Source organism: Tenrec ecaudatus, chromosome 2 (assembly GCF_050624435.1).
Source record: "Tenrec ecaudatus isolate mTenEca1 chromosome 2, mTenEca1.hap1, whole genome shotgun sequence".
In the NCBI taxonomy this organism is placed as follows: domain Eukaryota; kingdom Metazoa; phylum Chordata; class Mammalia; order Afrosoricida; family Tenrecidae; genus Tenrec; species Tenrec ecaudatus.
Genome location: NC_134531.1, coordinates 196,741,983 through 196,765,892, shown reverse-complemented (window position 1 = coordinate 196,765,892; position 23,910 = coordinate 196,741,983). Strand labels below are relative to the sequence as shown.

The 23,910-nt window shown below is 36.9% G+C and overlaps 2 protein-coding genes and 2 non-coding genes across 4 annotated transcripts; all 4 read left to right on the top strand.

Annotated features, from left to right (window-relative positions):
- The first annotated feature begins 3,791 nt into the window (after positions 1-3,791).
- On the top strand, positions 3,792-3,912 carry LOC142441657 (small nucleolar RNA SNORA26). Its single transcript, XR_012783017.1, has one exon. It is a non-coding gene; the product is annotated as a small nucleolar RNA SNORA26 (small nucleolar RNA).
- A 1,109-nt stretch (positions 3,913-5,021) lies between these two features.
- On the top strand, positions 5,022-5,729 carry LOC142440282 (olfactory receptor 2T10-like). Its single transcript, XM_075542761.1, has one exon. The coding sequence runs from the start codon at positions 5,022-5,024 to the stop codon at positions 5,727-5,729; it is 708 nt and encodes a 235-aa protein (XP_075398876.1).
- A 14,733-nt stretch (positions 5,730-20,462) lies between these two features.
- On the top strand, positions 20,463-20,585 carry LOC142441653 (small nucleolar RNA SNORA26). Its single transcript, XR_012783013.1, has one exon. It is a non-coding gene; the product is annotated as a small nucleolar RNA SNORA26 (small nucleolar RNA).
- A 938-nt stretch (positions 20,586-21,523) lies between these two features.
- LOC142440281 (olfactory receptor 2M5-like) lies at positions 21,524-22,411 on the top strand. Its single transcript, XM_075542760.1, has one exon. The coding sequence runs from the start codon at positions 21,524-21,526 to the stop codon at positions 22,409-22,411; it is 888 nt and encodes a 295-aa protein (XP_075398875.1).
- The last annotated feature ends 1,499 nt before the right edge of the window (positions 22,412-23,910 follow it).

The window sequence follows — 23,910 nt, the reverse complement described above, 5'->3', positions numbered from 1 at the left end:
ATCCTCCTATATATATTTGCATGTACATGTCTTTGTCTAGACCTCCATGAATGCCCTTTGACTCCTAGCTCTTTCCTCCATCTCCCTTGACTTTCCTCCTGCCCTACTACCATGCTTCATCGCCACCTGGGCTAGAGTATACCTCTTCTCTAAGCAACCTTACCCTTGATCATTTCCCACCAGGCCTGCCACTCCCACTTCTCTACCATTTGGGGTCCCATGTTTTTCCCTTGTCCCTGGGTTTGTTAACACCACTTCCTTACCCCCCCTACCCCCCCACCCCAAGTCCCCCCAAAACTGTCGGTCCCGTTGTTTTTCATCCAGATAGTTCATCCAGCCTGTCCTATTCAGACAGACCTGTGGAGTCACTAACATGCACGAAAACTAGACAGAGGAAAACAAAGCAACAGTATACAACCAGACAACAAAACAACAAAAACAAACCACTGACAAAGAACAGAATAAAACAGTTCACAAGAGAAAAGCTTGTAGTTAGTTCAGGGATCGTTTGCTGGCCCTTAGGAGCGTTTTCCAGTCCAGTCTGTTGGGGCACCAAGCCCTGGCCTCGAAGTCCACTTTCAGCATTCCCTGGGGACCTTGCCACTCCATTCCCTTGCTGTTCCGCTGCACTCCCCCAGTGATTTGCCTCGGTGTGGTGGGATCAGGTCAGGTGCAATTCCCACACTGTGTCTCCGGTGCTGTCCCCTGTATCGCCCTTAGTCACTGAGGGGCATCATGTCTCATAGTGGGGCCAGCCATGTTGTTCTCTCGGTGGACTGGCTGCTCTACTCAGGAACATCATCATCACGGCCTGGTGGGCCAGGCTGTGCTCCACTCTCTCCTCCTGCCCCTTCATCTGCTCCCGTGTGCTCTGATCAAATATGTCCATCTTCCAGAGCTGTAGAGTCAATGTCGTCCTTTGGAAAAAATTCTTTTCGGGGGAGGGGCAGGAATCCACTTAATTTATGGTGCTGGGGCCAGCCTCCCAGACCTCATGGGATTAGATCTCTGAGAGCACTAAACAAGGTCCAGGCTTTCTGTTGGGCATTTTGCCTTCTGTCAGTTATTTTCCATAAGCAGCATGGTTTCTGAGAAATTCAAATGGCACTTTCTAGCCCTGAGCTCAAAATATACATTAATCACATTCATTTTCGCCATGTTAAACAGAAATAACCAAAGACTACAACCAAATAAAATAGTCAAAACTTTAACTTCCCATATTCTTCCCAGAAAATAACCAAGTAAACAGTGTGACATTATCTGACCTCAAGTGAGTCAAAGAAGAAACATTACCATGAGGGTGAGGTCAAACAAACACACAGAAACTCATATATGTATAAGAGAGAGTTTTATATAGAGGGTAAGTGTACATTCAGAAAGCATCCCAGCCCAGTCCATCACAAGTCCATATATCCAACTTAGCCCATATGTCCAATACCAATCTACAAAGTCTTCCTCACACTCACAAAACACACACAGCGATGCTGAATGCAGGTGGATCACAGGCCCGTGGGTAGAAGTCTTTTAATACAGTAGTGGTATATGCATCTCTGCGCTGGCAGTCATCTCCATATGAGTTCTCTAGCACCCAAGACTGCATCAGGGTAAGTCCATGTGGCTTCTCCTCAGGGATGCTTAGCAGGAAGTGAGCCTTGCCAGCTAAAGCATGGAACTAGCGAAGGCAGCTGCACCCTGGTCCGACCATCAGAGAGCAAGAGACTTGAGAACCAGGCAGATGAGGTTCAGTGAGCCATTTAACTCTCCACCCTTGAATTAATTCCACATGTGTTTATCGGCCAGGTTGGCACATTAAACCTTAACTATCTCAGGGAGTGAGGGTAAAAATAGGAGATAATACCAGCACTCAATAGGAAGAAATTGTTTTGAAAATTAAGATCGTAACATATGTACAAATGAGTTTGTTACAATTGGTGTATGGATTGTTATAAGAGCTTTAAGAGCCCCCAATAAAATGATTTACTAAATAAATAAATAAATAACAAAAGCTCAATTAGTTCTTACAATTGGACATCCTTGATACTTGCTCTCAGGAAGGGAACACAGAAGATATGGGTTCTATTGCAAAGTGTGGTGAAGAAATCAGATAGTGCCCAGATATCAGATAAAATAGTGGTGGGGCCTTGAAGGTTTGTTTCCCAACAAGCAGCCATCTAACTGAAAAGTCAACTAAGTCCAAATGGAAGAAGCACACGAAGAGTGTAAATCATATAATCCAAAGCTGAAGGAGAAAATAGTATCAGATCCTAATTTGTGAGATTCTGGTTTGCAAAAGGCTAGAGATAACAGTGAAGGCCCAAGTTATTTTTGTGAGATTTACACCGGACAGAAGCCTCTGATCATTTTCCTCTCTCTGTATTAGAGGGATGGGAAGAGACTGGTTACCTTGTCAGTCGATAACCCCTCTGATGCACATTGGGCCTGATCTGGTTTCCAACATTTTTGGTGGCTTCCCCCTCACCACGCCCCTTATTATGGTTTGTCTCTGATGTATGTATTTTGTCATTGGGGTACCCCTCCTCCATTTTTGTTATGAGTTTTTTTGGCTTTTGTATATGAATTGCGGGGTTGATTAGCATATAGAGACAGCAAGTAGAATAAGAGTTCTTGGGAAGGACACTGAGGGCAGAGAGGTAAACGGGAGCTGCTTGAGGTGATTGAGCTATGGAATGTTGTGATAGCTGTATCAGCTCCAAATAAAAAGTTTTTGAAATAAATAAGTAAATTACTCCCAACGATTCATTAATTACCCTGATTGTTTAATAAAACTTCATTTCCCTTAATTTTGTTGTTTACAAATATTGTTTTATTTTGATGGTGCATATTATTTTTAATTTTTTCTATAAGTATCACTATGTGGAATTAGTTAGGCCCTGTTGTTTCTTTTAGTATAAGAAGGTATTAGTCAAGTTCTGAGAAATCATTAGCATTTCCACATATAGGAGGCACTCAACCAATAACTGGTTTAACAATTAAATTTATCATTTTTATTCCATAACATGTCTACCAAAGTTGTATTAATAAAGACTCAAATTTTATTATTTAATGTAAAAAATGCCAAAATAAATTTCCAAATAAGAACAAGTTCTCTATTTCCATCTCTAATTTTAAATATATTCATAACATATATGAAATACATACAGTGTACATTCAACTAAATGTATATTTCCATTTCTTCCACATATATACATGGTGTGTCAAATGTTGAATCATATATATTATTGATCTTCAAGTCCTAAAATAATTCTTTTAAATGCATGGACTATTATGGCTTACGAAGATAAGGGGTCTGTGATTTTAAAAATACTACAATTTTGATTTCTAGTCAAAGAGAAAAAAAATGTAAAGGTAGAGCTAATAAATCCAAAGGGAAAAACATATACGTTTCTCATAGACTCCCATGAGTGAATCCACAAAATATCTAAAAGCTTTTTTGGAGAAGGAAAATTTAACTATGTATTCTGGAATTCAAATTAATTAAAGTCAAGGGACCATATTCCCATAAGAGAGAATCACCAATCATTTGTACCTTGGGAATCTGTGTGTTGGTTATCACATTCTCATCTCTGTCATAAATTAATATTTAATCTGCACTATCCAGCTGAATAAGGATTAAAATACACTATCTTCTCCCCAAGCAAGTTAACCTCTCACATGATATCCTGTGCACAAGCCAGAAGATACAGCCAGGAAGAAACTGCCCATAAAAATATGCTTAGACCTGGTAATATATTTCTGTAACAATAAGAATATATTATTCCACCCTTTTTTGTGTGCTTTAAGGTTGCTGGAAACTCTTTAAGAATCTAGCACAGAAGGGTACAGCAAGTCTCCATAAAACCCAGAGACGAGGGCGGTAGAACTCCTCTTTGAATCCTGTCTGGAGTCACAGCTGAAGGAAAAAAAAAAAGAATATTTTATTCATTTTCTTTGGAAACCTAGATTTGATCGATTCAAAATTTACTTCATTTCAAATTAGCATTGCAGTACTTAATCAATTTATTTTGCATATTCTAGAAACATAGATACTGTTTAGAATGAACTTTGAAAGTTGTAGTTGTCTGTCAGCAGTGAAAATTTTTATGGCATGAATTGGTCAAATGTGACAATATCCTATGGACTACGTCCATTGAATGTAATTTAGTCGATAGATTATTTTATATTGCTGCAGAATTAATGACATAATTTAAATTTGCACAAAATAAATAATTAATTAAATCTATCCAAATGAAGACAGAGATTTGGCAGAGATGTGATCAGCAACTACTGATTGAGCATCTAATACGTAAAAGAAATCATGCAAGACAGACTTTTGAAGACTGAAAAACAACATAGAAATTAAATTGGAGCTAAATAAAAACATAGTATATTTATTATTAGATAAAGAAATTTGAGGGAAGGAAAAGGGAAAAATGATTTAACATACTGTGCTGTGTTAACAGCAGAGCATTATTATCACTATAATTTTAAAGATGACAGAACTGAGACTCATATAGATTAAGTAGTTTTTTCAACTTTCAATATTAGCAAGCTTTTTAAGCAGAATGAACTTGAAAGTTTGAACTGATTTGATCTTTGATATTTTTAATATATTATCCTATTTAATATTAAAATAATTCACATAAATTAATGTATGATAATTGGGTTTCAGATATAGAAACGCAGTGAGTATTTGCCAACTGGCCTAAGAACAATATGCAATGAAAATAACCATCCCTCACACTAACTGGATTCTCCCAAACGAACACAACTCTAACATCAGCATGAAAAAAGGAAATGACACATCAATCATAGACTTTGTGTTCCTCGGACTATTTCCTGATATGGGAAATACCAACTTTCCTATCTACATAATTTTTCTTATCTACATTATTGCCCTCTTTGGAAATACCATTCTGTTCTTACTAATCTGGGTGGATTCTCGACTCCACACCCCCATGTACTTACTTCTCAGCCAGCTTTCTCTCATGGATCTAGTTCTCATCTCTACCACTGTTCCTAAGATGGTCACTGACTTCTGGTTTGACAGGAAAACTATCTCACAGATAGCCTGTGGGGTACAAATGCTATTTTACATAACCATAACAGGTTCTGAATGTGTCCTCTTGACTCTGATGTCCTATGATCGCTATGTTGCTGTCTGTAACCCACTGAGGTACTCAGTCATTATCACCCCTCGAGTCTGCCTGCACATGGCTGTTTCCTCCTGGACAGTGGGACTTCTGAATTCCTTAGTCCACACAACATATGTGATGCATCTACCAGTCTGTGACTCCAGAGAGATTGACCACTTCTTCTGCGAACTCCAAGCTATTCTGCAGCTCTCCTGTGACGACTCGTCTGTGTATGAAATGATATTATTCATATCGGGAATAGTGTTCTTCCTCATTCCTTTTGTCCTCATTCTGGCCTCCTACATCCTTATTTTCTTAAGTGTCTTTCGTATGAATTCTCAGAAGGGGAAGAAAAAGGCCCTGGCTACCTGCTCCTCCCACCTCACTGTGGTAAGTTTCTTTTTCGGTTCAGGAATTTTTGTCCTCATGGTATATTCAACCAGATACTCAGCAAAGCAAAGCCAGACTCTTTCCTTGTTCTACAATATTCTCACCCCTATGTTAAACCCCATCATCTACAGTCTAAGGAACAAGGAAGTGATGAGAGCTGTAAGGAAAGTACTGGAAACAGGTTCCCAGATAAAGGACAGACATTAGAGTTTTGACAATGCATTTTATTCTTGTTTTTTACAACAGGGTTGATAAAATAATTAAACTAGATCAACAATTATTAAAGGTCATGGAAATTATTAGCCCCCAAATTGGAAAAAAACTATAACAGGCATAGGATATGGTTATATGATGCGAATTTGTTATCATACAGACATTTTGCTAGCAAATGTCGAAACTAGAAGACTCATTCTCAGGAATTCCATCTCTACGTGTTATTTTGTAACATTTTATCATTATCAAATCTCTAAACTAATCAAAGACATTCATTTAGGAATGAATAGTATATAACTATAAAAATAAAATATATTAAGATAATGAATATGTAACACTAAATATAACATATTATCACCCATGCAAATTCAATCATTTCTCAACTCCAGCACTTACTCTTGTTGTTGTTGTTGTTGTTTGCTGTCAAGTAAATCATGAGTCACAGGAATCATAGAGGGCAGAGCATAATTGCCCCATAAAATTTCTTAGGCTCCAGTCTCTACAGAAGTCAAATGCCAGGTATTTTTTCCAACAAAGTGAACAATGGATTACTACTCCCATACTTTGTGTTAACAGCTAAGCGCAATAACCATTATACAATCAAAAACCTACTTCCATCAAGTCAATTCTATCTCAAAACAGTGCTATGTGTGGTTCACAAGATTGGAAGTCTTTAAAGGAGAAGATTGCTCATCTTTCTCCAGTGGATCAACTAGGAAGTTTGAATGGCTAACCTGGAAATTAACAGCCTAACCCATAGCCCACAGGAGTCTCAGGCCTCTTCATTTCTGGAATATATCCTGCTAATCAATGCTATGTTTGTGAATATAAGCATAAACTTGAAGTAAATGTAGAAATTAATGTGTTTGTGTATGCCAAGTACATATTGAGAGAGTAATATTTGGCAAGAAAAATGAAATAAACACAACCATATATAGAATAATAATTTCATAAACTTTTTTAGTTCCTGATATAAGCATTTCCCTTTTCACTCAATATGAATTCACCATTTCTTGATGCAATTTGTAAATTACACTAAAATCTTCAAAATTTATCAGTACTGCTCCAAAAGGTGTTCTTAATTGATAATTAGTTCAAAATGATCAAGAAACTAATATGTTCATAGCCTTCACTCAATAATTATTTTAAGTGACTGGCATCAGAAACCCCATTACTGATAGGAAATGACAAAAATATAATAAAATGACTCATTATATCAAGAAATGTTGGGTAGAGAAGAAACTACCGATCAAAGAACACTTGGCAAGCCCATAATTAGACATTTTTTGATAAGTTAACCAAGAATGGAAGAACCAATTTACATACAAGTTCCAGAGGACTTTAAGAATCAAAATCTACTACTCTGTTTGAAGGCAGGACTGAAATATGGAGCTAACAACTTAAAGATTATTAATGTTAATGAGAACGAGAAAGAAGCAAATTCCTAAAGTTGACTGTAGAGATGGTTGCAGAGCTCTCACAGTATGACCGAACTTTTGAATTTTATAGTATGTGAAATATAAGGCAATAAAACTGTAGAAATTTTTTAAGAATATTGATTCTCCTCTAGGAGCTAATAATATCCATATACAATATCCCTCAACACAAATACAGAATACCTGGGTGTCAATCTTCTAGTCTTCTCTATGAGATTCATAGAGTAATTTTCTGAAGACAAGCAAGGATTCTTAAAAAACAATAACAACATCATAGCCAGTGAGTTAATTCTGCCTCATGGCAACCCTACAGGGCCAGTAGAGATGTCACTGTGGCTTTCTGAGATGATAAACTCTGAAAAAAAAATGTCCACAATCTGACACCAATGCCCTGCTTCAAGGCTGAGCCAATCACATTAGTCCAAATCCATACGCATTGAGCTCCAGGGACACCTTCAATTTTCCCAAGAACAATGAAAACCTAAACGACATTTAATATGAAATAAACTCACAGAGACAGGGAAAAAATGCTCAATAAAAAGCAACAAACTAGAGGCAGGGGGAGAAAAGAAGCGAAAAATAAATATTTCCTAATTAAATCCTCAGACACCCAAACCAATTATGTAGTCTAAATTTTTTTCTCAGTACCTCTGTACTACTTCCTAGTGAAGAGAAGAGTTACTATAGTAATGAAAGCTAACAAGTGGCCATCCATGGTATAACACTAGGTATTGATTAATGTGAAAGCAAAGCAAAAAATCAAACTCACTGTCATTGATTCATAGAGACCCTGTAGGACAAAGCACCACAGTAGGACTACCTGTGAATTTCCAAGCATGTGAATCTTTACAGGAATAGAAAGCCTCATCTTTCTCCCACAGACCTGCTGGTGGTTTTGAATTGCTGACCTTTCAGTTAGCAGCTTGTGAGGGTAAAGTTGTTTGTTCCTCAGGAAAAGGGGACAGGCCACCACCTTCCTCGATTTTTGGCTCATGGGAGAAAGCTAATGGCTTATGCTTGGGAGCTGATAAAGCAATGACTGTCCTGTCTCTCCACTTGAGATAAACGGACACTCATCTGGTTCACTGACTAAAGCTTCAGAAGGCAGCAGTCTGCAAGCTTGTGTTCCCAAACTTTTCCTTCCCCCAGTCTGTGAATAATTTGAGTGATGTGTTAACGTTTCTTTGTAAACCTTCAAAGAATTGTGAACTGTCTCAATGTGTAATCCTGTCATGAGTTTCAGGCTACCTGTAATAAAGCTCAAGGTCCTGGAGTGCCTATTCTGCAGACACCCGTGCCCTAACTTTGACTATCCCTTGTGTGTATAAGTTTTCTCCTACATATCATACTTTCTTGAACGCATTCAATTTGTAAGTTACAGCATCCCAACTCATAACCCACTATGCCAACAATAGTAGGATAATGAGTCAGGAGCCAGGGGAGCCATTGGAAACGTGTGTCTGCTTACCTCAATATATAACTACCTATTTTGCAATCAGATCAGAAGAACTAGATGGTGCCTAGCTGTCATTACTGAACATTGATCAAAGATAGTTGTCATAGATTGAATTGTGGCCCTTCGCAAATTATGAGTCAATTTTAGCCACAATACTCAGTGGTTTGGCAGTTCTGTATAAAGCTATAACAATTGGGAGTTGCACAGATCTTTCATCTATTGTATGAAACCAATCAATTTTTTTTTAAATAGGGTTAAGGGTGGGATTCAACTCCCTTAATCTTATCTCACCTCTGATCTGTACTAACACTGAAGGGAGTTTCCATAGGGTGTGGTTGGCAACAGCTTTTTCTCACAAAAGATAAAAGGAGACAGAAGTGAGGGGGGGGGGGATTCTATTAATAAGAAAAAAGAGCTCAGAGAAGGGGTAGTTTTGTACACAGGTCCATGGGCTAAAGAACTCCTATCTTCCAGAGGAAAATGGATGGTAAGGTAGAAAGAGACCTCCCATAAATATAAGTCCTACTAATGCAGGAAGAAAACAAGGACCTTCAATCTAAACTATGAATCTTCTCCTACATCTGGCTCTGTGAATTTACTTCTAGCCTTGTGTATAGTGAGAAAATAAATTTCTGTGTGTTAAACTTTGTTGTTAATTTTTTTTGCTAGATATTTGTGGAATTTCTGTTAAAACAGCACAATATAAGTATGACTGAATTGGTACTAACAAGAGGAGGGTGCTTATCCAAAAGAATGTGGAAGCAATTTTGGAATAAGCAGAGGCTAGAAACATTTAAAGATGCCTTATAGTCATACCTTAGATTGATGTAAAGAGACTGTTGATGAAAGTATAGACATCAAAGGCAATGCTTGTGAGAACTCAGAAAGAAGTGAGGAAAGCTGAAAAACCTGGGTCAGTAGAGATGGTGGGAAGCTGCAGGTGAGGTCTGGTGATTTCAGAACCGGGATGACTTCTCAATATTGATGTTTAACTATATTTATATACAGCCTATGCGGAGAATATGCCAGCATTGAAGTTCCTAATTAGAGATTTTTGACCTAGTTTCTATGCATCCTTTAGTAACACTGGCCATGAGTTATAGAATACTGGGAATTTAGACCCTGTGGGATATAAAAAGACTTTCCCCAAGCTACTCTCCCCAAAATATATGTCAGATCCAGGGCTCTGCTCGCAACTAATGGTAAGTGGTTGTCAAGTTATCTCCCCGAAGGCACCAACCATCCAGAGCAAGCAGACCCTATTGTCTGTCCTGTGATAGGTGGGGCTCACTCCCTGCTGTTAGGGACAATGGGTTGTGATCCCTGAAAGGTTAGAATAAATCAAGTCTCCATATAAAGGACTATTAGTTTAGGCTGCCACCATGAATCTAGGATCTGCCCACATTGTCACATGTGTACCCTTAATCCCCCCTCTTCCTATAGCGTGTACACCCCTATATCAAAAAATATATTTTAAATACAGAAAATGTTGAATACCAGAGTAGGCCCAGCATACATCAGAGGGAGGAATTAACTGACGAGGCTTTAACCTTTCAAGTCAAGTTCATCATTCTGGTCTTCTATAGCCATCTCTTCAATGCAGTCCATTTGGTAACCACCTTCCTCCCATCCCTCTGTTGTGGATAGAGGGAGCTCATTGGAGGCTTATTTCCTCTGCAAATCCCACAAATGTATCTTCTGTTCCCACTATCATCCATATCCTTGTGCAAACTAGATTCACCCAATTTAGTCTCTGGTGCTAGTCCCTCCTTAAAATTCACATTATATGATTTATAGTCCTTTGCTCACTGATGTTAGTATGCTTCTTCCATGTGGACTTAGTTGACATCTCACTTAGATGGCTGCTTGTTTGTAAACAAGTTTTAAGACCCCAAACACTATTTTACCTAATAGCAAGAAACCTTATAATTTTGTCACCACGTTTTGCTGTAGCACCTGTATCTTCTGTGTTCCCTTCCTGAGGGCAAGTGTCAAGCAGTGCCATGTTGTGAGAATTGACTGTTTTTTAATTGGAGTGAGGATTTATTGAAAGGCCAAACCTGTTCCTGTATCTGTGTTTGATTCTTTGTTTTTAATCTGCCTTTGACTCCCTTTCAAAAGCTCATTATAATTGATGGTAAAAAGTCTTCTGAATCATTCCCCAGGACATAAGAATTTTTTGGTAATATTGCCTAGGATTAGCTCGTGGTACTAATTTCTAAAACCTTATTGAGAGAGGGATATTGGCCCAACTCCATATCACAGTACCATATCACAGTACCAACTCCATATCACTTGTACAGAATTAGTCCTTTTGTGTCATGTGCCTTCTTTTAAATTGAGATTTTTATCTATTTTATTTTGTTATTATGGTTAACTATTTTGTTTCTTTGTTTTGCTTTTTTTCCCAGGATATGTACTCTAGGATGGATAAATCTATAGAGACAGTTACTAGATTAATTTTTTCTTGGGGGTGTGGCAAAGGAGTTGGAGGCAAAATGAGCTAATAACAAGGAGGACAAGTTCATTATGCCCCGATAAAACTTTTTTTGAATAGACTAAATATCAAAGGATGGATATAGATTGGTAAATAGATAAATACTCTAAACAAGTTGGTGTGGCAACATAAATTTCTCAAAAATCAAAATATAATGCCATAATATATTGATGAAAACCACAATTGAACAATGACACATATCCATAACAAACATCTATGCACCTAGTGAGAGACCTTCAAAATATATTGATCAAACTCATAGAATTGAAGAGACACATAGACCATAATACAATAATACTATGAGATTTTAATCCATCTCTTTTGAGCCAAGATAGATCACTTAGACAGGAAATCAACAAAGATACAAAAGAATTAATGGTATAATTAATCAACTTGATCTCTTAGACATGTTCAAAACATTTCACCTAGCAATAACACAATACACATTTTTTCATAGCACGTAGCACATACTCCAGAATATATCACACGTTAGGTCACAGAGCAAGTATCATTACAATAAAATCAATAAAGATACTGAAAATGATCATTTCAGATCACAATGCTTTAAAATTATAAATCAATTACATAGAAAGTAACAACAATTTACATAAAACCACTGGGTAATTAGAGAAATAAATGAGTGAAATTTTAAAATTCCCTTTAAAATGTGAGAACTAATTTACAAATACCAAATATGTAGGGCACAGCAAAATCAGTACTGAAAGGGTTTTTTATAGCAATAAGTACACACTCACATGAAAAAGGAAGAAAAATTAAGCACCTTAACACGGCACCTGTAACAATTAGAACAAGAAGAACAAAAGAAGCCTTTAGTTACTCATCTCTATATGTTAAGAATTAAGGTTGCAGACATTGGGCCTCGACTCAAGTACTCCCTCAACACAAGAACACTTTTTTTCTAACAATTGGCATTTTGTGATGCTCACCTTTCCAGCACAATCACTGAAGACAAAATGGGTACATAAGCAAATATGGTGAAGAGAGTGGATGGTGCCTGGCTATCAAAAGATATACCGTCTGTGGTTCTTGTGAGTTGCTGTGATTCTGGAAACAATATCACTGGTATTTTAAATGTCAGCAGAGTCACCTAATGTAAATAAGTTTTAGTGGGGTTCCCAGACTAAGAAGAGACAATGAAAAAGGAATTAATTCTCTGGCCAATTCCAAGTAAGTAGCTGATGAAAACCTTAGGAAGTAGCTGATGAAAGCTCTATGCATAGCTTGGAAATATTGTCCGATACAGAAGGTCTAATGAATTGAAGGTCAATAGAACATTGTTGAAGACAGTGCCTGGGATGGACCACTCAAGTCTGAAGACATTTTTAAAATGTGACTGCAGAGGAGCTGCTTTTTCAAAGTCGAAATGGTCATGGTGATGTGAGTGCAGTAAGCCTGTGGGAGTGGAGCCTTCTGGATCTTCATTTGCTGAGGGGGCTCAACACAAGGGGAGAAGAGACAACTGTAAAAAGCTACTAATAGGAACTTGGAATGTAAACAGCATGAATCTCAGAAAATTGGAAGTGGTCAAAATGAAATGTAACACCTAGAGACCAATATTTTAGGCATTAGTGAGCTGAAAAGGAGTGCTATTGCTGTTTTGAATCAGGAAACCAGATACTATACTTGCTAGAAAAGACATAATCAAGAGGAACTGTGACATAGTCATTGTCGAAAATGACATTACAAAATTAACCTTGAAAAAAATATGAGGACCTGATGCTATTCAAATTGTTTTCATCTCTCCAACCACAACCTGTATACCTAATCAACCTGTATACCTAATCTTTGATCCTTACTAACCTATATGAATTTGCCCATTCTGAGTATTTTCTATAGGTAGAATCACATAATATTTGTAATATTGCTTCTGGATTATACCACTCAGCATATTTCTTTTAAGATCTATCTATGTTGTAGCATGTATTAAAAATTAATTTCTTTTGTTGCCTTATATTTCATTGTATTATGATCACATTTTGTTCACACATCTACCTGTAGGTGTACACTTGAATACTTTCCTACCAATGGCTATTGTGTGAATCACGGCCATAAACATGGATGGTAAAAAATATATACTGGAGTCAGGTCTGCTTTAGATTATTTAGATTATATTTATATATTAGAATGTTCAGTTAAATAAGTTTAATTTTAATAGTTTCATTGTTATAAAGTCACATATCCTATAATTGCATGGTTAAGTTGTTTTTTAAAAGAGTCCTATATACATCATCACAATCAGTTCTAATGCTCTCTCTCCCATCTGTCATTCATTATTTGCTCCCCAATTACCCTCACCTTTCCCACTTTCCCCTGCCCCCAATAAATCATTGTCTCAGTTATTGTGTCTTTGCATCCACACCTTCTGTGCTTCATAAACTGGAAACCATAACAGAGACCATAAGAAAACAAAACAGAGAAGGAAATAATAATATAAAGTTAAAATAAAGAGTAAGAATGAAAGACCACCAGTAATATTAAAAACATGAGAGAAGAAATTTCTGTCATGGAACAAGCAAGAAATATTTAAGCCTAGAGCAAATTCAGGTTGTGTCAATAAGGAGGTCAACTGACCAAGTATCATATTATACCGTATCTGATAGTAGAGCTATTTGTGTTACTATCCTTCATCTGTAACCAGAAGGTTAATCTGCAGATGGATTTTGGGTTCCCATTGTCCTCCTTAGCCTTCCACAAATGGAGTGTTCATAATTTAAGCTCTGATACTTTTCCCTTCATATTAATTAGGTTATGCCATTGTAATATTTGGATATAAAGGCTGGTGTGCTTTATCCATGTGGACTTAATTGACACTTAACTTATATTGCTGCTTGATTGAATACAAGATTTAAGATCCCAGATACTATTCCAATTGATAGCCAAGCACCATCTACTTTCTCCGCCACACTTTCCTATAGCACCCTTATTTTTGGTGATCTTTTCATGAATGTGCTTTGTCAGTGTTTCTCATCCTTCCTACTATGGCGACCCTTTAATAGAGTTTAAGACTCTTTAATACATCATGTGGTGATGACCCCCAACCATAAAATTATTTTTGTAGGCTACTTTATAACTGTAATTTTTCTACTGTTATGAATTATAGTGTAAATATCTGATATGCAGGATGTATTAGGTGACCCTTGTGAAAGGGTCATTCAATTCCAGAGGGTTCATGACTCCCAGGTTGAGAACCACTGGGTTAGGTAGTAGAGGCCTCCTACTCGGTTCTTCATTTGAATTTCTTTGCTTCTCCTGGGTCCTTTCCCTACCATATGAAAGTGGTTATTAGTTTTTTCTCTTTCTTTAAAGAATGTACTCCATGTTTGGGATTGGGATTGCATTGTGTATTCAGATTATTTAAGATAGTATAGCTATTTTTGCAGTATTATGCCTACCCATCCATGAGCATTTATGTAGGTCTTGGGAGGGTTCTTAAAGTAATGTTCTATAGTTTTTTTTGAATAGGTCTTTTTTTCTATAGATCGCTTTATTCCTAATTATGTCCATTTTTGTGTGGTATATTTTAATGTCCTTTTCATAGGTCTCTTCACTGGTATACAGCTATCTGATTGATTTCTGGTTGTTCATTTTGTATCTTCCTACTTTTCTAAATCCCTTGATTGTTTCCTGTAAGATTTTTGCAGAGACTTTGGTTTTCCTACATACAGGATCATATCTGAAAATAGTGAGAATGTCACTTTTTTGCCTATTTGTATTCCCTTGTTTGTTGTCTGATGATTCTATCTAAGACTTCCAATATGATGTTAAATAAGAGTGTTTTGAATCTCCACTCTGCACTGACCCTCATTTACAATGATATGATGGTTTTTTCTTTGATGTCTAATAACTGGTCCCTTCTACACCTCGTGGTCAGACAGGCTGGTGTGCTTCTTCCATGTGGGCTATGATGCTTCTTAGCTAGATGGCCGCTTGTTTATCTTCAAACCTTTAAGACCCCAGATACGATATCTTTTGATAGCCAGGCACCATCAGCTTTCTTCACCACATTTGCTTATGCACACATTTTTCTTCAGCAATTCAGTCGGGAAGGTGTGTATCATGAAATGCCAATTTAATAGAACAACTTGTTCGTGCGTTGAGTAAGTACTTGAGTGGGAGCCCAATGCCCATCTGCTGCCTTAATACTAAACCTTTTGGCTTCAGCTGTTGTGTAGGGAGGGTGAGCATCATAGAATGCCAATTTAATAGAAGAAAGTATTCATCTTTGAGGGAGTGATTGAGTAGAGGCCCAAAGTTCTTCCACCACCTTAATACTAAACCTATAAATATAGGCACATAGATCTAGTTCCCCATCCATATATATATATATATATATATATATATATATATATATATATATATATATATATATATATATATTAGCATATGGACATGTCTTTTTCTAGACCTCTATAAATGCCCTTTGCCTCCTAGCTCTTTCCCCTATTTCCCTTGACTTTCTTCCTGTCCCACTATTATGCTCCATCCCCACCTGGGTTTCAGCTATACATCTTCGTTACCTTACCTTTGATCATTCACTACCAGGTCTGCTACACCCACCTCACCACCAATTTGGATCCCTTGTTGTTCCCTTGTCCCTGAGTTAGTTAACACCACTTCCTTACCCCCCACCTCACCCTATCCCATGTCCCCCCGGAATTGTCAGTCCTGTTGTTTTTCCTCCAGATAGTTCATCCAGTCTATCCTATTTAGACAGACCTGCGGAGATAATAACATGCACAAAAACAAGACAGAGCAAACCCAAGCAACAGTATACAGCAAAATAACAACAAACCACTGATGAAGAACAAAACAAAACACATCAAGAAAGAAAAGCTTGTAGTTAGTTCAAGGATTGTTTGCTGGCCTTTAGGAATGTTCTCCAGTCCAGGCTGTTGGGGCACCACGCTCTGGCCCCAAAGTCCACTTTCAGCATTCCCTGGGGACCTGCCGTTCCATTCCCTGGCTGTTCCGCTGGACTTCCCTAGTGATTTGCCTCTGTGTGGGTATCAGGTCGGGTACAATTCCCACAGTATATCTCCGGTGCTGTCCCCTGCAGGGCCATGGGTTAGTGAGGGAAGTCATATCTCATACTGAGACTGGCAATATGGACCTCTCTGTGGACTGGCTGCTATAATTGGGGTCGCAATCCTCAGGGCCTGGTGGGACAGGATGTGCTCCACTCTCTCCAACTCCCCCTTCATTTGCTCCAGTGTGCTCTGATCAGATATGTCTGTCTTCTTAATCCAGCCTAAACCACTCACTGGCAGCTCTCTGTCGATGTACTGCTGTCCCATTGTTGGATGATCTTCTTCAATTTTTTACTTGTATGTGATATTAATGATATTGTCTATAATTTGTGTGTTTTGTTTGCTCACCTTTGTCCAAATGGGTACAAATATGGATCTCTTTCAGTCAGGCCAAAGAGCTGTCTGGAATAGACAAGTAAGTGCTTCCAGTGACTCATCATATGTGAAACATTTCAATTGGTAGTCCATCAATTCCTGGAGCCTTGTTTTTGGCTAATTTTTTCAGTGCAACTTTAGCTTCTTCCTTCAGTACTGGGATGTCCACTCTAAAGCTTCTTCCAAGTGACCTTTAGGAAGAGATGCGGCTTATAATTTTACCTGTGGTGCTGAATATCCATGCTCAAGTCACTAAGTTGGGCTCAATTGGTTTCCTCATTTATCAAAATGCTGAGGGAATTTGGGTAAATCACTTCTTAGAAAACCCTCTGGCTCTTAAATCTAACATAAATCAAGCCATCTTGATCTAGCAGTTTGTTATCATACACTCATGGTATGGGTTTGTGATAATAGTACAGATATCCATTATTATCTCTCTATTTATCTATCTATCACATATATGCCTGTCCTTAATAGCAGCTCAATTATTTGTTTCAATTAGATTATACTCAACTATCCAGTAATTGTTAACTAATTGGTATTAAATTCTTAATTAGAAGACATAGCGTGACACCAAAGAGACTTCATGTAGATGGTAACTTATCGAGTGTTTGTAAGGGAGGGCAGGTGAGGGAGGGAAGGGGAAGAAATGGGGAGCTGATATTAGAGGCTAAATTGGGAAGAGAATCTCTTAAAATGATGATGGTGGCATGTGTGCAAATGTGCTTAACACACTTGATGAATGTATGGTTTTATTAGAAGTGATGTAAGAGTCCCTAATAAAAGTAAGAAAAGAACCTTGATCAATATAAAAATTAAAGTATGATATAAGATTCATGCATACCAGGAGATTACCCTACAAAACAAAAACAGGACACAAAATTCTGTAGTAGTTACATAATCTGTTGCAAATTTGAGACTTAGGGTGAAGGGGTGGAGTTTAGCCAGTCAATCAGGCCATAGCTTGATGACCTCATTTGAGGCATTAAGCTCACTGAAGGTAGAACACATGTTCATTCCATGGAAGACATTCTTGATAAGCCTGATGGGGCTACACTGGAGGAGCCAAGTAGAGACCCTTGCTGGTGCTAAGATGCTTCTACCACCATTAGATTCACAAGATTTTCCACCGACACTCTGTGATATTCCTGCATTTGGCGTCGTTGCATGGCTCTGTGAGTCTAAAGAGGAATTTATAGACTAGTATTGGACATATGGGCTAATAATTGGATTTGTGGACTTGATCTGAACTGGGCTGGGATATTTTCTTAATGTTCAATTATTCTTTATATAAAGTTCTTTCCTATGCAAATATGAGTGTCTATGAATTGTTTCTCTAGTGTACCCAGACTAACACAAATACAATGTAGATTATATTAATTATTTGTTCACCATTAAAGCCCAGAGGTATATATCACAGAAGTGCATTGTGCATAAGTGCCCAGGACAGACACCTCCAAAATTATGTCTGAAGATGGATCATAATGGCCTAAAAGTAAAGAGAGTTAAATTGCTTTCTATGATTCATGCATAGGATGTATTTGCTACAGGCCCCCTTCAAATTCAGTTTTATTGAAGAGCCAGTAATATTCTGAGATGTGAAATACAAGTCTTACAAAATCCAAATAGACCAACCAAGCAGTGGGCTTCCTGTTTAGTCTTGGGGTAAATAGTGACAATTCCTTATTCTTGGTTGCATGTGGATGTCATCAATAACCCATGCTCAAGTATTCCCCCCAAATTCAACATTTGGCAGGGCTCAAAAGGGTTACTGTATTTATTAACCAATCTTTATTGATCATGCGAGCCACGACTATCTTCAAATCCTCCTAGATTCTTCTTCCATGTTTACTATTAATATAATATCACCAATGTTTTGTATCACTATACTTAGATCTATATGAAATAGAAGTTCACTGAGCCATTTATCTCTCTACCCTTGAATTAATCCCACATGTGTTTATCAGCCTGGTTGGCACAATAAACCTTAACTCTCTCAGGGAGTGAGGATAAAAATAGGAGATAATACCAGGACTCAAGTAGGAAGAATTTGTTTTGAAAATTATGATGGCAACATGTGTACAAAAGTGTTTGATACAATTGGTGTATGGATTATTATAAGAGCTGCAGGAGGCCCCAATAAAATGATTTAATAAATAAATAAATAACAAAAGATCAATTAGTTCTTATATCATGGTAATGCTATATACTTGCCCGCAGGAAGGAAACCTAGATGATGTGGGTTCTATTACAAAGTATGGTGAAGAAATCAGATATTTCCCAAATAACAGAAAATAGCAGCGGGGCCTTGAAGGCTTGTTTCTCAACAAGCAGCCATCTAACTGAAAAGTCACCTAAGTCCAAATGGAAGAAGCACACCAAGAGTGTAAATCATATGATCCAAAGCTGAAGGAGGAAATAGTATCAGACTCTAAATGGTGAGATTCTGGTTTGCAAAAGGCTAGAGATGACAGTGAAGGCCCAAGTTATTTTTGTGAGATTTACACCGGAAATAAGCCTCTGGTGATTTCCCTCTCTCTGTATTAGAGGGATGGGAAGAGACTGGTTACCTTGTCAGTCAATAACCCCTCTGATGCTCATTGGGCCTGATCTGGTTTCCAACATTTTTTGTGGCTTTCCCCTCACCATGCCCCTTATTATGGTTTATCTCTGAAGTATGTATTTTGTCATTGGGGTACCACTCCTCCATTTTTGTTATATGTTTTTCTGGCTTTTTTTATATGAACTGCATTTCTTGGGAGGACACTGAGGGCAGGGAGGTAAATGGGAGCTGCTTGAGGTGATTGAGCTATGGAATGTTGTGATAGCTGTATCAGCTCCAAATAAAATGTTTTTGAAATAAATAAGTAAATTCCTCCCAATGATTCATTAGTGAATCCCAAATAAAATTAATTACCCTGACTGATTAAAAATAAACTTCATTTCCCCTGAATTTTGTTGTTTACAAATATGGTACATACTATTTTTAATTTTTTCTATAAGTATTACTATGTAGAATTAGTTTTGCCCTGTTGTTTCTTTTACTATAAAAAGGTATAAGTTAAGTTCTGAGAAATCATTAACATTTCTATATATATAAGGGGCACTCAACCAATAACTGGTTTAACAACTAAATTTCCAATTTTTATTCCATAACATTTCTACAAAAGCAGTGTGGATAAAGACTCAAATTTAAAAGTACCAAAATTAATTTCCAAATAAGAACAAAGTTCTCTATTTCCATCTCTAATTTTAAATATATTCATAATGTATATGAAATACATACAGTGTACATTCAACTAAATGTATATTTCAGTTTCTTCCACATATATACATGGTCTGTCAAATGTTGAATCATATATATTATTGATCTTCAAGTCCTAAAATAATTCTTTTAAATGCATGGACTATTATGGCTTACGAAGATAAGGGGTCTGTGATTTTAAAAATACTACAATTTTGATTTCTAGTCAAAGAGAAAAAAAATGTAAAGGTAGAGCTAATATATCCAAAGGGAAAAACATATATGTTTCTCATAGACTCCCATGAGTGAATCCACAAAATATCTAAAAGCTTTTTTGGAGAAGGAAAATTTAACTATTTATTCTGGAATTCAAATTAATTAAAGTCAAGGGACCATATTCCCATAAGAGAGAATCACCAATCATTTGGACTTTGGGAATCTGTGTGTTGATTATCACATTCTCATCTCTGTCATAAATTAATATTTAATCTGCACTACCCAGCTGAAAGAAGGATTAAAATATACTATCTTCTACCCAAGCAAGTTAACCTTTCACATGATATCCTGTGCAGAAGCCAGAAGATAAAGCCATGACAACTGGCCGTAAAAATATGCTTTGACCCGATAATATATTTCTGTAACAATAAGAATATTTTATTCCGCCCTTTTTTGTGCCCTTTTAAGGTTGCTGCGGTACTTTCAGAGTCTAGCACAGAAGGGTACAGCAAGTCTCCATAAAACCCAGAGACGAGGGCGGTAGAACTCCTCTTTGAATCCTGTCTGGAGTCACAGCTGAAGGAGAAAAAAAAAAGAATATTTTATTCATTTTCTTTGGAAACCTAGATTTGATCGATTCAAAATTTACTCCATTTCAAATTAGCATTGCAGTATTTAATCAATTTATTTTGTGTATTCTAGAAACATAGATACTGTGTGGAATGAACTTTGAAAGTTGCAGTTGTCTGTCAGCAGTGAAAATTACTATGGCATGAATTGGTCAAAAGTGACAATTTCCTATGGACTACGTCCATTGAATGTAATTGAGCCAATAGATTATTTTATATTGCTACAAAATTATGACATAATTTAAATTTGTCCAAAATAATCATTAACTAGATGTATCCAAATGAAGACAAGGATTTGGCAGCGACGTGTTTAGCAACTATTGATTGAGCATCTAATATATAAAAGAAAGCATGCAAGATGGACTTTTGGAGACTGAAAAACAGCATAGAAACTAAATTGAATGTAAGTAAAATCATCGTTTATTTATTATTATGATAAAGAAATTTGGGGGAAGGAAAAGGGAGAAATGATTCGACATGCTGTGCTGTGTTAACAGCAATGGGTGTGAACATTATTATCACTATAATTTTAAAGATGACAGAACTGAGACTCATATAGATTAAGTAGTTTTTTCAACTTTCAATGTTGGTGAGCTTTTGAGCACAATGAGCTTGAAAGTTTGAACTGATTTGATCTTTGATATTGTTAATATATTATCCTATTTAAATATTAAATTAATACACAAATTAATGTTTTATAATTGGGTTTCAGATATAGAAATGCAGTGGGTATTTGCCAACTGGCCTAAGAATAATATGCAATGAGAAATGTAAATCCCTCACACACTAACTGGATTCTCCCAAACTACCGCAACTCTAACATCAGCATGATAAAAGGAAATGGCACATCAATCATAGACTTTGTTTTCCTCGGACTATTTCCTGATATGGGAAATACCAACTTTCTTATCTACATCATTTTTCTTATCTACATTATTGCCCTCTTTGGAAATACCATCCTGTTCTTACTAATCTGGGTGGATTCTCGACTCCACACCCCCATGTACTTACTTCTCAGCCAACTTTCTCTCATGGATCTAGTTCTCATCACCACCACTGTTCCTAAGATGGTCGCTGACTTCTGGTTGGACAAGAATAATATCTCACAGATAGCCTGTGGGATACAGATGCTGTTTTATATAACCATAACAGGTTCCGAATGTGTCCTCTTGACTCTGATGTCCTATGATCGCTATGTTGCTGTCTGTAACCCACTGAGGTACTCAGTCATTATGGCCCCCCGAGTCTGCCTGCACATGGCTGCTTCCTCTTGGACGGTGGGATTTCTAGATTCCTTAGTCCACACAGCATATGTGATGCATTTACCAGTCTGTGACTCCAGAGAGATTGACCACTTCTTCTGTGAACTCCTAGCTGTCCTGCAGCTCTCCTGTGATGACACTTCTGTGTATGAAATGATTTTGTTTGTCACGGGAATAGTGTTCTTCCTCATTCCCTTTGGCCTCATTCTGGCCTCCTACGGCCTCATTTTCTTGAGTGTCTTTCGTATGAAGTCCAAGAAGGGGAAGAAAAAAGCCCTGTCTACCTGGTCCTCCCATCTCACTGTGGTAAGTTTCTTTTTTGGTTCAGGAGCCTTTGTCCTCATGGTATCTTCAACTATATACTCAGCACAGCAAAGCCAGACACTTTCCTTGTTCTACAACATTCTCACCCCTATGTTAAACCCCATCATCTACAGTCTAAGGAACAAGGAAGTGGTGAGAGCTGTAAGGAAAGTACTGGAAACAGGTTCCCAGATTAAGGACAGACATTAGAGTTTTGACAATGTATTTTATCTTTGTCTTTTACAACAGAGTTGATAAAATAATTGAATCCGATCAACAATTATTTAAGATCCTGAAAATTATTGTCCCAAATTGGGAAACAAACTATAAAAGGCAGAGGATACTGTTATACTATGCAAATGTGGTATCATACAGAGATTTTGCTAGCAAATGTCAGAACTAGAAAACTCATCCTCAAGAATTCCATCTCTGTGTGTTATTACATAAGATTTTATCATTATCAAATCTCTAAACTACTCAAATAGACATTCATTTAGGGATGAATATTATATAAATATAATATATAACATCATATTAAGATAATATGTAACACGAAATATAACCTACTATGACCCATGCAGATTCATCACTTCTGAACTCCAGCACTTGTTGTTGTTGTTGTTGTTTGCTGTCAAGTCAATCATGAGTCACAGGAATCATAGAGGGCAGAGCATAATTGCCCCATAAGATTTCTTAGGCTCCAGTCTCTACAGAAGCCAAATGTCAGGTATTTTTTTCCAACATAGTGAACAATGGGTTCCTACTGCCATACTTTTGATAAACAGCTGAGAGGAATAACCATTATACAACTAAAAACCTACTTCCATCAAGTCAATTCTATCTCAAAACAGTGCTATGTGTGGTTCACAAGATTGGAAGTCTTTAATGGAGAAGATTGCCTCTTCCTTCTCCAGTCAATCAACTAGGAAGTTTAAATTGCTAACCTGGCAAATATCAGCCTACCCCATAATGCACAGGAGCATCAGTACTCTTAATTTCTGGAATGTATCCTTCTTATCAATGTAATGTTTGTGTATAAAAGCATAAACTTGAAGTAAATGTAGAAATGTATGTGTTTGTGTATGCTAAGTATATGTAGAGAGAGTAATATTGGGAAATAGAAATGAAATAGTTACAACCATATATAGAATAATAATTTCATAAACTTCTTTACTTACTGATATAAGTATTTCCCTTTTCACTCAATATGAATTCACCATTTCTTGATATTATTGTAAAATTACACTAAAGTCTTCAGAATTTATTAGTCCTGTACCAAAAACTATTCTTAATTGATAATTAATACAAAATTATTAAGAAACTAATATGTTCATAGTTTTCACTCAATAATTATTTTAAGTGCCTAGAATCCTAAACCCCATAACTGATATGAAATGACAAAAATATAATAGAATGACTCATAATATCAAGAAATGTTGGATATAAAAGAAACTACGGATCAAAGAATTCTTATTAAGCCAATAATTAGACTTTTTTGATAAGTTAACCACGAACGGAAGAGCCAATTTATGTACACACTTCCAGAGGACTTTAAGAAGAATCAAAATTTGGTCTACAGGCCAATGAAAGGGCCTTGAACTACTAGCAATTTTTCTTTTAATATTTGCTATCTTTTTGCTTAGTCTTTTTTAATTTGTTTTGTTTTTTACCTTGTAAATTTTGTATGTTAGTGGCTTTTCTGCTTATCA

Coding starts and splice junctions, on each gene's coding strand:
- LOC142440282 (XM_075542761.1), top strand. CDS start 5,022: ATGGTCACTGACTTCTGGTTTGACAGGAAAACTATCTCACAGATAGCC.
- LOC142440281 (XM_075542760.1), top strand. CDS start 21,524: ATGGGAAATACCAACTTTCTTATCTACATCATTTTTCTTATCTACATT.